Genomic DNA, 15,135 nt, shown 5'->3' with positions numbered 1-15,135 from the left:
AGTATTTAAAATATTGTACTTTGTCCCGTTTGCCTGGTAAATCTTTATAATTTCATAAATAGTTTTATTTTGTTTGATTTTTTAACCCAGTTTTCCTTAGTCTTGGTGGGGCACTAATATTAAAGGTTTTATAATCTTCATAACCTTACTGATTTTTTAAACAGATATAGAAACTCTAATTTTAGATGATAGTGACGATGAGAATACTCTGTCAATTTTTGAGACCAGTTGTCATTCAGGATCACCAAAGAAACAGTCATCATCTGCTGCTGTACATAAACCCTACCTTCATTTTACAATGTGAGTATTTTATATTGAATTTCCTTTAATTTAGAGTTATATTTGTAACACTACAGTTAGAATTGTAGTATGTTTTTACTTATTGTAAGCTTTAAGGACTTTGTTTTTCTAGTGTAAAAAAGAACATAACTGAAAAACTTTTACTGTATATGCTTTTTTGTAAAGTAATAATGAGTTTGTGGTCAACTTAAAATTTCTTTTTTCCTGATCTTCAGAATCTTAATTGCTGCAGTTTTTTCTTTTGTAATGGAATCCCTTGGTTTTTGTTTGTTTGTTTGTTTGTTTGTTTTTTTGGGTCAGGAATAGGATGGGGTGGGGAAGAATTACCATTAGAAAATCAGCAATTTTATTTAAAATTAAAGTAAAAGTAATGAAGTATTTACCATGATCTAAAAGTACCTTAAGATGTGATAAGTATCAGATGATAGTTTAGGGGCTCTAAGTGTAAGACAAATTTTTTAATTAGAAATTGCTGAATAAACAACTTTTTGATTCTACAAAACCTCACTAATCTACATTTTCCTGAGTTGGGTTTAATGGTTATTCTGTTTGTGTTTACTTTTTACTATGTATGCTAGGCACCTTTTACTCTGCACTTTAATGGATAAACAACTTTCATGCCAATATAATTCTAAATTAATAGGCCAATTTAGTTTTCAGATACTAACAGCTTTTTCACATGTATTTCCGTAAGCATAGTAGTTAAAGGACTACAGTTGGGTAGGTCTAATAGTACTCCTTATTGAAAGAGCCTGGATTGTATGTACTTTTTATTCCTTAGAGGTATTTTGAACAAATTTAAATCTTCAACTTGAATCAAAGTTTCCAACATGAATCATAGATTTCCCCCATGTAGGTTTTGGTAAAATTTTGCAAAGTTAGACTTATTTGCATGCATTGATAACCTTTTCTTGTTTTTCTTTTTTTTTCACTTGAGGCTAATGATGTGCTCTTTAACAGCAAACTCTCCTATCAGAAACTCTTTTCTTCTCTAGGCTCTTGATTTTTTTTTTCTTGTTTTTTTTTAAATATATTGTTTTAACTTTTTAAATTGTATAATATAACATATATATAAAGCAAAGAAAGAAAAAAACAATCGTTTTCAAAGCTCTCTTCAACAAGTAGTTACAAGACAGATCCCAGAGTTTGTCTTGCATTCTGCTTGATGTCTCATCATCTCAGATTTTTCTTTCCAGCTGCTCCAGAACATTGGAGTCTAGAAGGAATAAATATTTTTTTATCATTACAATCGACTTTTTTTTCCCTTCATTTTTGTGAAAAACACCACATATACAAAAAAACAACAAATTTCAAAGCACATCTGTAGAACAGATTTCGGAGTTTGGTATGGGTTACAGTTCCACAATTTAAAAGTTTTACTTCTAGCTGCTCTAAGATACTGGAGACTAAAAGAAATATCAATATAATGATTTGTATATTTATGTCTTTTATAAGGGTTGGGAAGTTTTTTCCCAATTAGTTGTTCAGATAATCTTCCTAGCCCTTTACTCCTCTCCTTCTGGGACACCAGTGATTTTTATATTTGTGCACTTCATGTTGTTCATCATTTCCCTGTGATCCAATTCAAAATTTTCTGTCTTTTTTGCTGTCTATTCTTTTGCACTTTCAGTTGTCCTGTTCTCTAGTTTGCGTATTCTATTTTTTTCTTAACTTTTTAATTGTATAGTATAACATATGTAAACAAAGCCAAGGAATAAAAATGCAATAGTTTTCAAAGCACTCTTCAACAAGTAGATATAGGACAGATACCAGAGTTTGTCATGGGCTACCATATGATCCTCTTACATTTTTTTCCTTCTATAGTCTACAGAATATAGGCTAGAAGGCTTAAATATTTTTTATCATCACAATCTACTTTTTTCCTTCTTTTTTTTGCGAAAAACAGCATATATACAAAAAAGCAATAAATTTCAAAGCACAGCACCACAATTAGTTGTAGAACATATTTCAGCGTTTTAAATGTGTTACAATTCTACAATTTTAGGTTTTTACTTCTAGCTGCTCTAAGATACTGGAGACTAAAAGGTAGCAATTTAATGATTCAGCATTCATGTTCATTTGTTAAATCCTATCTTCACTGTATAATTCCAGCATCACCTTTGATCTTTCCATCTCTCTCTTTAGGGGAGTTTGGGCTATGGCCATTCTATATTTTTCATATTGGAAGGGTCTGTCACTAATATGGGGTAGGAGATGGAACTGTTTGATGTTCTGGAGAGGCTGAGCCCTCTAGGTTTCAGGACTTATTTGGACCAGGGACCCATCTGGAGGGTGTAGGTTTCTGGAAAGTTACTCTTGTGCATGGTAATTCACTTATTCTTTCTTCTACCTCTTCAAATCTGCTGTTGTATGTCTCTAGTATATTTTTAATTTGATCTACAGTATCTTTCATTTCCATCAGAGCTGCTATTTTTCTACTTATTCTTTCAGATAATTCTTTATGTTCTTCTACTGTCTTCTTGATATCCTTTGTCTTTTGCAAACCCATGGAACTTACTTAGGAGTTTCTACAAATATATTTAATTAGTTCCAAATTTGTGTCTCCTCTGGTATTCTAATTTTATCATTTGGCTGGCCATATTTTCTTGCATCTTCATGTGTTTTGTGATTTTCTGCTGAGTTTGAGGCATTTGATTATCTTAATAAGTTTATTTTGAGAGTTTATTCCCCTTGCTCATCTAAGATTTTGTAATTGGTTGGATTTGCATTGAAGGTCTTTTTTGTACTTGGTTTGTCAGGAATTCCCTGCCAAACCAAGGCTGGGACCTTAATGTAAGAGGTGTAGCTCTATTTGAAGATCTGTTAAAAGCTAGGCAGGAAGGCAGTTTGTCAGACTATGCTTTCTTTGTCTTCCCAGTAGGTGGCACTTTTCAGCCACCTGTTTCCCTCAGTTCCACCTCTTCCCAGCCATGTGAAGGTCCAGTTAAAGCTGAATGTCTCGGTACATGTTGAAATCCACAAACGGAGACTGAGGGTTCAGCATTGGGCACATCAGCAGAGAATCTGCTTGTGGGCATGATGGATCTGGTGGTCCGCAGGCTCCAGTGTGGAAAGACTTTGGACTCTGGGACTGAGGATTTCATTTACACCTGCACATAGCCAGCTTGGTACTGCCTGGTAGTGTGGCGTGACTCATTTCCTCATTCCCAACTCTCCACCCATGCATGCCTGAATCAGCCAGGCCTCTGTGGAGAAATGATAGAAGCAACAGGACCCAGGGAGTCTCTTTTGCTGGCCAATTGTCTGATCGGCTCAGTTCTGCATCCTCCATTCTTCCTGAATGGAGGTCTCCCAGTCTCTGCCCAAATCAGACGCCTATAGCAGCCTGCCTTGGGCGGGTTGTAGGTATTATGCAACGCAGGTTCTCTGTGCGTAGGTATACCTGGTCTGCTAGCTTCCAGTTTCCTCACAGGAATGCCCTACTGCAGAGCTGAGAGGGAAGATCTGTCAAGCCAGTGTGGAAATGGAAATACAGGAGTGCCTTGCTCCTTTGGCCCCTGCTCTGGCCTGTGTGTAGCAGTCCACCTAGGTGCAGTCATGACTGGGTAAACTCACCCCATCCTTTCAACTGCAATTTCTCTGCTTTTTCACCCATGGCCTCCCTTTTTAATGTAGAAGTCCCTCTCTGGTCACTAATACCCTGGAACCGCTCTCTCAATTGTTTATCTGTCACTTCTCTAGTTGTTCCATGGAACGGGGTGAAGTTCTAAAAAGTCCTTTTATGTATTTTTAATGTACTTGTTCTGTTGCTAAGTGTTGGGAATGTCGCTTTCCAATATAAAATAATGATGTTTAGCATCATTTAAAAATAGATGCATGGGCAGACAATGGTGCCTTGATGCAGAGTTCTCTCCTGCCATGTTGGAGACCCGGGTTCTATTCCTGGAGCCTGCACATGACAAAATAAATAAATAAATAAACAATAGATGCATAGTATTTTATTTTATGGGTCTCTGTAATTTATATAACATTATTGAGAAAAATTGAAGTTTTCAAATTTCCTCTTGCATAAAATGGTGCTGTGATATTTAATTTTCTAAGTGTGTATCTTTTTACTCTTATCTGATTGAGAACTTTGGGTTATGAGTCAAGAACTGTGATTACTATGTTTAGGGTCATATTCACGTTTAAAACGTGACCTAGGTGGTTAAATTGCTCTTCAGAAAAGTTGTACCAATTTACATTTTCACCGCCAATCTATGAGAGAGCCATTTTTCCTTTACCCCTGTCAATTCAGAGTTGTTTCTTTTTTTAAATCTTTACCACTGACAGATGGGTGAAAAGAATATTTTCTTATTTGAGTCATTCCATTGTTCACTCATATTCACTCATCCGTGTATTTTGTAAGTGCCCATCATGGGCCAGGTGTCACAGGTGCTTGGAATACATGACTGAAGAAAATGCACTAAGATCCCTGTTTCAGAGAGCTTACATGTTAGTGGAAGGAGATACACAATAAATAGTAAACCTAAAAAATAAATAGAAGTGCTGTGAAAAAATATGTGAAGAATGTAAGAGGTAGGGAAATTCTTGGGAGTGGGGTGATTTGGAGAATATTCTTATACATATGTTTTGGCATATTTAGACTTAACATAAATTTCAGAAAAGTTGTAAATTTTTTCACTCCTGCTAGTTGTGAGATTATCAGTTTTCCCATTTTCTACTATTACTGGTGAATATTATGATTGTTTTTTAGATCATCAGTTTAACAGATAAAAGATGTTTCTCATTATTTTCATTTTTATTTTCTTAATTTTTTCACCTCTATGTTAATGTCTACAACTCTTGAGTTTCAATTGCTCTTGAGCTCTAGACCCTGTCTAGCTACCTTTTTAACACAGATCTTTCTGCATATAACTGAACTCTCCCATTTTCCTGTGAGTCTGTTATTTATGGTGTCACTGTTCATTCAGTTGTCCCAGCTAGAATTGGGCCTCATCTTGAATTCATTCTTTTTTCTCCCCTTTTATATCCAATGACCAAATCCGGTTGATTTTTCTTACTATATAAGTCTCATCTCCAGCTATTTCTACTTACTCTCTCTGTTACTCCTCCTGTCTCAACTATCATCATCTCCTTCCGAGTTTCTATAGTAGATTCCAAACTAGTTTTTCTTCCTCCTATTTTGCCTTCTTTCCAAGCCCTCTCACACTGAGTTAGCGTTATCTTCCCCAAACACATATTTAGTTATGTCACTCCCTTGTTTAGCTACCCTAGTGGTTCTCCATTGCCTTCAGTAAAAATTCCCCATTAAAAAAAATTTTTTTTATTAAAAAAAAATTACAAGAAAGAAACACAAACATTCCCAATACATATACTCAGCAATTCACAATATCATCACCTAGTTGCATATTCATCATCATGATCATTTCCCAGAACATTTGCATCAATTCAGAAAAAGAAATAAAAAGACAACAGAAAAGTAAAACAAAAACAGAAAAAAAAATATTTTTCATACCATACCCCTTACCCCTCCCTTTCATTGATCACCAGCATTTCAAACTAAATTTATTTTAGCATTTGTTCTCCCTCTTATTTATTTTTATTCCATATGTTCTACTCATCTGTTGTCAAGGTAGATAAAAGGAGCATGAGAAACAAGGTTTTGACAATCACACAGTCACATTGTGAAAGCTATATCATTATACAATCATCATCAAGAAACATGGCTGCTGGAACACAGCTCTACATTTTCAGGCAGTTCCCTCCAGCCTCTCCATTACATCTTGGTTAACAAGGTGATATCTACTTAATGCGTAAGAATAACCTCCAGGATAACCTCTTGACTCTGTTTGGACTCTCTCAGCCATTGATACTTTGTCTCATTTCACTCTTCTCCCTTTTGGTCAAGAGGATTTTCTCCATCCCTTGATGCTGGGTCTCAGCTCATTCTAGGGTTTTTCTCAATCCCTTGATGCTGAATCTCAGCTCATTCTGAGATTTCTGTCCTACGTTGCCAGGAAGATCCACACCCCTGGGAGTCATGTCCCACGTAGATGTGGAAGGTGGTGAGTTTGCTTACTGTGTTGGCTGAAGAGAGAGGCCACATCTGAGCAACACAAGAGGTTCTCTTGGGGATGACTCTTAAGCCTAATTTTAAGTAGGCTTGACCTATCCCATGTGAGGCTAAGTTTCATATGAACAAACCCCAAGACTGGGGGCTCAGCCTATAGCTTTGGTTGCCCACACTGCTTGTGAGAATATCAAGAATTCAACTTGGGAAAGTTGAGTTTTACCCCGTTCTCACCATTCCCCAAAGGGGACTTTGCAAATACTTTTCCACTCACTGATCAAACCAATCTGGGATTCATCAGGGCATCACCTGGACAAACCAACAAAATCTCCTGTCCTATACAAAGTTACATGTCCTTAAGGTGTTCAACCAACTATCTACATAAGTTATATTAGGAGATGCACTAGTCAAAGTATAAATTTGCACCAAATAAACATTTTTTGCTTTAGTCTCACACATAACTTGAAATTTAAAAATATTAATTACCATCTATTTTCAGCACACTGCAGTAAAGACATTCTTTTGTTCTTCCTCATGCAAAAACATTTTTTAAATTTGTACATTTAGTCACTATCATTATACACTCTAGGCATTCCTAGATTATACCATCTCAGTGTGTATCGTCTATCTTTCTTTGTGATTTCATTTATGCCCCAGCCCTCCTCCCTCTATCATTCTCATATGCAGCTTCATTCAGTGTTTTAACATAATTGTATTACAGTTAGGTAATATTGTGCTGTCCATTTCTGATATATTCAGTCCTGTTGCACAATCTGTATCCCTTCAGCTCCAATTACCCAATATCTTACTCTATTTCTATCTCCTGATGGTCTCTGTTACCAAGGAAATATTCCAAGTTTATTCACTAATGTCAGTTCATATCAGTGAGACCATACAGTATTTGTCCTTTTGTTTCTGGCTAATCACACTCAGCATAATGTCCTTAAGGTCCATTCATATTGTTACATACTTCATAACTTTATTCTGTCTTACAGATGCATAACATTCCATCTTATGTAAATGCCACAGTTTGTTTAGCCAGCCGTCTGTTGATGGACATTTTGGCTGCTTCCATCTCTTGGTAATTGTAAATAATGCTGCTATAAACATTGGTGTGTAAATGTCCATTTGTGTCCTTGCTCTCATGTCCTTTGAGTAGAGACAGCATATAGATGGGTCTTGTTTTTTAATCCATTCTGCCAGTCTATGTCTTTTGATTGGGGAGTTTAAGCCATTAATATTAAGTGTTATTACTGCCTGGGTAGTACTTTCTTCTACTATTTTGCTTTTTGGATTTTATATGTCATATCTAATTTTCCTTCTTTTTACCTTTACTCATAGTTTTTCTTTCTACACTCTTCTCCACACCTCTATTTTCTGTCTTTTTGTATCTGTCTCTAGTGCTCCCTTTAGTATTTCTTGCAGAGCTGGTCTCTTGGTCACAAATTCTCTCAGTGATTTTTTTGTCTGAAAATGTTTTAATTTCTCCCTCATTTTTGAAGGACAGTTTTGCTGGATATAGAATTCTTGGTTGGCAGTTTTTCTCTTTTAATAATTTAAATATGTCATCCCACTGTCTTCTTGCCTCCATGGTTTCTGCTGAGAAATGTAAGCACAGTCTTATTGGGCTTCCCTTGTATGTGACGGATTGCTTTTCTCTTGCTGGTTTTAAGATTCTGTCTTTCTCTTTGACCTCTGACATTCTGATTATTAAATGTCTTGTAGTATTTCTATTTGGATTTATTCTCTTTGGGGTACGCTGCACTTCTTGGATCTGTAATTTTAAATCTTTCATAAGAGTTGGGAAAGTTTCAGTGATAAAATTTCCTCCACTAGTTTTTCTCCTCCTTTTCCCTTTTCTTCTCCTTCTGAGATACCCACAACACGTATATTCATGCGCTTCATATTGTCTTTCAATTCCCTGAGTCCATGCTCATATTTTTCCATTTTTTCCCTATATTTTCTTTTTTTTGCCAGATTTCAGATGTTCTATCCTCCAGTTCACTAATCCTGTGTTCTGTCTCTTGAACTCTACCATTGTAGGTTTCCATTCTTTTTTTCATCTCGTCCACCTTGCCTTTCATTCCCAGAAGTTCTGTGGTTTGTTTTTTCAGACTTTCAATTTCTTCTTTTTGTTCATTCCTTGCCTTCTTTATATCCTCCCTCAATTCATTGATTTGGTTTTTGATGAGGTTTTCCATGTCTGTTCGTATATTCTGAATTAATTGTTTCAGCGCCTGTATGTCATTTGAATTGTTGGTTTGTTCCTTTGACTAGATCATATCTTCAATTTTCCTAGTGTGATTTGTTATTTTTTGCTGGCATCTAGGCATTTAATTACCTTAATTAGTTTATTTTGGAGATTGCTTTCACTTCTTTTACCTAGGGTTTTCTTGCTGGATGAATTTGTTGTCTATCTGTTCTTTCACATTCAGTTCAGCTTTATCTGGACCTCTAGCTTAAGTTTTGTTTAAAAGAGGAGAATTTTTTGGTTCTTGTTTTCTTGCTTCTTGCCCTGCTTGTATGGTGCTTCCCCCCTTCCATCCATAGGAGGGTCTACTGAGGTATTATAGCCCCCAGCCGGATTTTCCCAGACCAAACTGGTCTCCTATCAGGAGGAAAGAGTCACCTACATCGGTTTTCCCTGAGAGTGAGACCCAGCAGTTTGAAAGACTTTCCTGTGAAGTGTCTGGACTCTGTTTTTCTTATCCTGCCCAGTATGTGGCGCTTGTCTGCCTGCATGTCCCACCAGCACTCTCCCTGCTGGGGGCATGGTGGAGACAGAGGAGAGGTTGTAGGCTGGTTTTCATGGCTTCAAATTACCAAGCCCTGGTGTCTGAATTCCTTGAGGGAGGGATTCCACCTGAGTGGGGCTTCACCTCTCCCCTGGGGAAGGCACAGGCTCCAGACAAGCCCCCAAAAGGGCTCACTTCTGCCTATGCCCGGGGCAGCCGCAGCCCGAGAATTCCTGCTGCTACATCCAAAGGCAGTCAAGCCTTTGTAGAAACACAGCCACAAAAACCTCTTTTTCCTTCTTTCCCCCCCCCCCCCCCCCCTTTTTCCATCAGTACTACACCCTTGGTGCCGGGGCAAAAATGAGCAACCTCCACTTTGACAAGGTTCACCTAAGCTGGGGGCCTATTTTTAGTAGTCAGAATTTGTTAATTTTGCCACAGTTGGCGTTTGATTGTGCCCAGTCCCTGCTGCTGGTAAAGTCCTTTCCTTTCCCCTCTGGGAAGCAGCTGTGGGGGAGGGGTGCTGGCCGCCACAGCTTTGGAAACTCATGGTTCTGGGGGGTGCTCGCAGCCGGTCCAGCTGGTCCAGACTGGGGTACGCTGTGTGTCTGGTCACTGACGTGGCCCCAGGAGCTGTTCTGTACTGTTTCTGGTTATTTAGTAGTTGTTCTGGAGGACGAACTAAAACGCGCACGTTGTTAAGCCGCCATCTTGACCCGGAAGTCCAGAATAGCTTTTAAAAAGGGAATTTATTAAGTTGCAAGTTTGCAGGTCTAAGACTGTGAAAATGTCCAAATTAAGGCATCCATGGAAAGATACCTTGGTTCAAGAACAGCCGGGGTAAAACTAAACTAAACAGCATTTAATTCAAGAACTAAAATGCGCACATTGTTAAGCTGCCATCTTGACCTGGACTCAATTCCCCACTTTTAACATGACTTAAAAGCCTCTTTCTTTTTTTTTTGTAGTCTGACTCTCCTTCCCTCTTCCCTACCTCAACCCCAGCAGCTTTATCATTCCATTGTCCCAATACCTCATAAGAAGCTGGCTGTATGAATTATATCAATACCCCAAAGAACAAAGTTCTTTCTAGCCTCTGGTCCTTTTTATATCCTATTGTTTCTTTCTTACAATTTATCTCTCCTGCCCCCAGTCAGTTGATTTTCTGCTTTGCCAACACTTTCCAGGAAAGGCAGTTAGTGAGTCCCTAACTAGGGTCTCCCAAAGCAACCTGTGTTGAAACAATGCCACATATTAATGACACTGATTATTGTAATCTGTATATTTCCTTTTTCTACTAAATATCTCTTAATTATGAACACCATGATGACAGTGTTATTGTTGGGTGCCTAGGACTGAGACATTTAGCATAAGAGGCTTTCTACAAATATTTGTTGAATTAACATTTTCACAATGCTTTTATATATTTTTTTTAAATTGTTAGTTTTTTATCTTTTGCCCATGGAGATTTTGTTTTTTAATATTTCTTTCTTTCTTTTTTTATTAATTAAAAAAATTAATAACAAAACATTAAGGTATCATTCCATTCTACATATACAATCAATAATTCTTAATATCATCACATAGTTGCATATTTGTGGCATAATTTTATTCTTGGCCTGGTGGCTTAGTCTCTTTCTCTCCCTCCCTCGCCATTTTGGCACGTCTGGTTCTTCTAAGCCTCTGAATTACAAGCCTCACCAGCGACTAGTGATGATGCAGCCTTGTCTCTCTAACCCTATTGGCCTTCTCCTTAGTCCTCCACCTACCCAACATCCTCTGCTATGGGTACACTCAGGAACAGCATCTCTGTGGTCACAGTCACTCATCCGTCCTCCCTGTGTGATTGGCTACCCTCCCCTGGAGGCCACACCCTAACTCCGCCTCTCCTCAAACTGTATATAATCCAGGGCTCTTCAAGCCTCGTGGTCTTTAGCTTCTGGCGGCCCTGGCATAAGCGTCTACCAACAATAAAGCTACCTCGCTTTATGCCTTAATTGGTTCGGCCTCCAGTCCTTTAGACCCGCAGCGAGGTCTCCTGCGCGCGCCCCTTGGACCCAGACCCCCGGCTCGAGCCCCTTTTCTGCGTGCGGCAGCGTCGTCTAGCAAGCAGTGAGAAGCTGAGGAGTAGAGGGTCCCCGATAGCTTAGCGGTTGGGCAAAACCGCACATATTCATCATTTCTTAGAACATTTGCATTGATTCAGAAAAAGAAATAAAAAGGCAACAGAAAAAGAAATAAAATGATAACAGAGAAAAAAAAGATTATACATACCATACCCCTTACCCCTCGCTTTCATTTACCACTAACATTTCAAACTAAATTTAACATTTGTTCCCCCTATTATTTATTTTTATTCTGTATGTTCTACTCTTCTGTTGATATAGTAGCTAAAAGGAGCATCAGACACAAGGTTTTCACATTCACAGAGTCTCATTGTGAAAGCTATATCATTGTTCAATCATCATCAAGAAACATGGCCACTGGAACACAGCTCTACATTTTCAGGCAGTTCCCTCCAGCCTCTCCACTACATCTTGAACAACAAGGTGATATCTACTTAATGTGTAAGAATAACCTCTTGACTCTGTTTGGAATCTCTCAGCCATTGACACTTAGTTTCATTTCACTCTTCCCTCTTTGGTCGAGAAGGTTCTCTCAATCCCTTGATGTTAATTCTTAGCTCATTCTAGGTTTTTTCTCAGTCCCTTGATGCTGAGTCTCAGCTCATTCCAGGATCTCTGTCCCATGTTGCCAGGAAGGTCCACACCCCTGGGAGTCATGTCCCATGCAGAGAGGGGGAGGGTGGTGAGACTGCTCATCGTGTTGGCTGGAGAGAGAGGCCACATCTGAGCAACAAAAGAGGCTCTCTTGGGGGTAACTCTTAGGCCTAAATTTTAAGTAGACTTGAACTATCCTTTGTGGGGTTAAGTTTCATATGAACAAACCCCAAGACTGGGGGCTCAGCCTATAGCTTTGGTTGTCTACACTGCTTGTGAGAATATCAAGAATTCAACTTGGGGAAGTTGAATTTCTCCCTGTTCTCACCATTCCCTGAAGGGGGCTTTGCAAATACTTTTCCACTCACTGATTGACTCACTCTGGGATTCATCGGGGCATCACTGTGGACAAACCAACAAAATCTCATGTCCTACCTGAGATTCCAAGTACTTATGGTGTTCAGTCAAACTATCTACATAAGGATAACTTGATTCTTTTAGTTATGATTGAATAGAATTTTTTCCTCAATTGACTCCTTAGTTAGGTCATTGCTTGTTTTGCTGGTTTGAAAGGATGTGTGTCCCCTAGAAAAGCCATGTTTTAATCTAAATCCCATTTCATAAAGGTTGAATAGTCCCTTTTCAATACTGTATGTTTGAAACTGCAATCAAATCATCTCCCTGGAGATGTGGTTTCAAAAGTGGTTGTTAAGCTGGATTAGGTGACGACATGTCTCCACCCGTTTGGGTGGGTCTTGGTAAGTTTCTGGAGTCCTATAAAAGAGGAAACATTTTGGAGAATAAGAGATTCTGAGAGATCAGAGCAGAATGACATTGCCAGGAGAAGCAGAGAGCCCACAAGCCACTGACCTTTGGAGATGAAGAAGGGAAATGCTTCCCAGAGAGCTTTATGAAACAGGAAGCCAGGAGAAAAAGTAGCTCAGGATGCCTTGTTTACCATGTCCCCTTCCAACTAAGAGAGAAACTCTGTGTTCACGGTGTGCCTTTCCAGATGAGAGAGAAACCCTGAACATCATTGGCCTTCTTGAACCAAGGCATCTTTCTCTGGGTACCTTTGATTGGACATTTCTATAGACTTGTTTTAATTGGACATTTTCTCAGCCTTAGAACTATAAACTAACAACTTATTAAATTACCTTATTTAAAAGCCATTCTGTTTCTGGTATATTGCGTTCCAGCAGCTATCAAACTAGAACACTTGTGTATAGAAACATTACTGATTTTTGCACGTTAATTTTATAACCTGCCACCTTGCTGAATTTGTTTATTGGCTCAAGTAACTTTGTTGTAGATTTCTCAGAATTTTGCAAGTATAGTATTATGTCATCTGCAAATAATGAATGTTTTCTTCTTCCTTTCCAATTTGGTTTCCTTTCATTTCTTTTTCCTGCCCGATTGCTCTTGCTAGAGCTTGTAGTACAGTGTTGAATAATAGTGGTGACAGAGGGCATCTTATCTCATTTCCAATAGGCGTAAGCTTTCAGGTTGTCACTGTTGAGTATGATGCTGGGTGTGGGTTTTTCATATATGGCTTTTATCATATTGAGGAAGTTACATTTGACTACTACCTTTTGAAATATTTTTGTCAGAAAAGGTTGTTCAAGTTTGTCAGATGCTTTTTCAGCATCAATCAAGATGATCATATGATTTTCCCCTTCAGTTCGTTAATGAGCTGTATTACATTAACTCATTTTCTTGTGTTGAACCATCTTGCATTCTTGGTATAAACCCCATTTGGTCCATGGTCTACAATTCTTTTAATGTGCTGTTGAATTTGATTTGCTAATATTTTGTTGAGAATTTTTGCATCTATGTTCATTAAGGAGATTGGTCTATATTTTTCCTTTCTTGTAGTGTCTTTACCTGGTTTTGATATTAGAGTGATGTTAGCTTCATAAAATGAGTTTTGGAAAATTTTGAGCAGGATTGGTGTTAGTTCTTTTGAAGTGTTTGATAAAATTCCCCTGGCCCTGGACTTTTCTTTGTAGGAAGATTTTTGATGACTGTTTTGTTACTTGTGATTGGTTTGTTGAGTTCTATTTCTTCTTGAGTCAGTGTAGCTTGTTTGTGTGTTTCCAAGAATTTTTCCATTTCATCTAAGTTATCTAGTTTGTTGGCATGTATTTGTTCATAGTATCCTCTCTTGATTTTTAAAAAAATTTCTTCAGGGTCTATGGTAATGACTCCCCTCTCATTTCTGATATTGTTTTATTTGCATCGTCTCTCTTTTTTTCTTGGTTAGCCTTGCTAGTGGCCCATCGATTTTACTGATTTTTTTTTAAAGATAAGTTTTCATTTATTTGATTCTTGTTCTTTTGTTTTCCCATTCATTTAACTCTGCTTTAATCTTTTTTCATTCTTCTTCTTTTATTTGCTTTGGGGTTAGTTTACTGTTCTTTCTCAAGTTCGTCCAGGTGTACAGTTAAGTTCTCAGTTTTTGTTCTTTATTCTTCTTTATTATAGGCATTTAGAGCAATACATTTCCATCTCAGCGCAGCCTTTGCCTCATCCCATATGTTCTGATATGTTGTATTCTCATTTTAATTAGTCTCCAGATAGCTACCAATTTCTCTGGCAATTTCTTGTTTGACCCATTTATTGTTTAAGAGTGTGTTATTTAATCTCCACAGCTTTGCGAAAGTTCTTTTTCTTTGGTGCTTATTGCTTTCCAGCTTCACTCTATTGTGATCAAAGAAAGTGCTGTGAATAATTTCAGTGTTTTAAAATTTATAAGGACTTGTTTTATGCCCTAACATATGTTCTATCCTGGAGAATGTTCCATGATCACTAGAGAAGAATGTATATTCTGGTGTTTTGGGGTGCAACGACCTATGTATGTCTTAGGTCTAATTCATTTATCAGATTGTTTAAGTTCTCTGTTTCCTTGTTGGTCCTCTCTCTGATTGTTCTGTCTATAGTTGAGAGTGGTGTATTGAAGTCTCATACTATTATTGTTGAAATGTCTATCACTCTCTTCACTTTTGCCAGTGTCTGTCTCATGTACTTTGGAGCCCCTTGATTAGGAGCATAGACATTTATGATTGTTATTTCTTCTTGGTTAATTGTCTCTTTTACTAATATATGTGTCCTTCTTTGTCTCTTACGATGGCTTTACATTTAAAGCCTATTTTGTCTGATATTAGTATAGCTACTCCTACTTTCTTGGGGTTACAGGTTGCTTGGAACAGCTTTTTCCATCCTTTGGCTCTCGGTCTGTTTTTGTATCCTTGTATCTACAATGAGTGGGTTGTAAGCAGCATATAGCTGGATTATATTTCTTAATCTGTTTTGCCAATTTGTATCTTTTAATTGGTAAATTTAGTCC

The 15,135-nt window shown here is 37.8% G+C and overlaps 1 protein-coding gene across 5 annotated transcripts in view; it reads left to right on the top strand.

The window, feature by feature from the left end:
- The window catches only part of ATAD2B (ATPase family AAA domain containing 2B), a 215,998-nt gene that overhangs the window by 108,220 nt on the left and 92,643 nt on the right, over positions 1 to 15,135 (top strand). For all 5 annotated transcript variants that reach the window (XM_077152215.1, XM_077152214.1, XM_077152218.1 and 2 more), the window contains one exon: positions 165 to 300. In XM_077152215.1, the coding sequence (XP_077008330.1) occupies positions 165 to 300 (136 nt within the window). The remainder of the gene's footprint in view (positions 1 to 164; positions 301 to 15,135) is intronic.

Source organism: Tamandua tetradactyla, chromosome 3, assembly GCF_023851605.1.
Source record: "Tamandua tetradactyla isolate mTamTet1 chromosome 3, mTamTet1.pri, whole genome shotgun sequence".
Lineage (NCBI taxonomy): Eukaryota > Metazoa > Chordata > Mammalia > Pilosa > Myrmecophagidae > Tamandua > Tamandua tetradactyla.
This window is presented reverse-complemented; position numbering and strand designations above follow the sequence as displayed.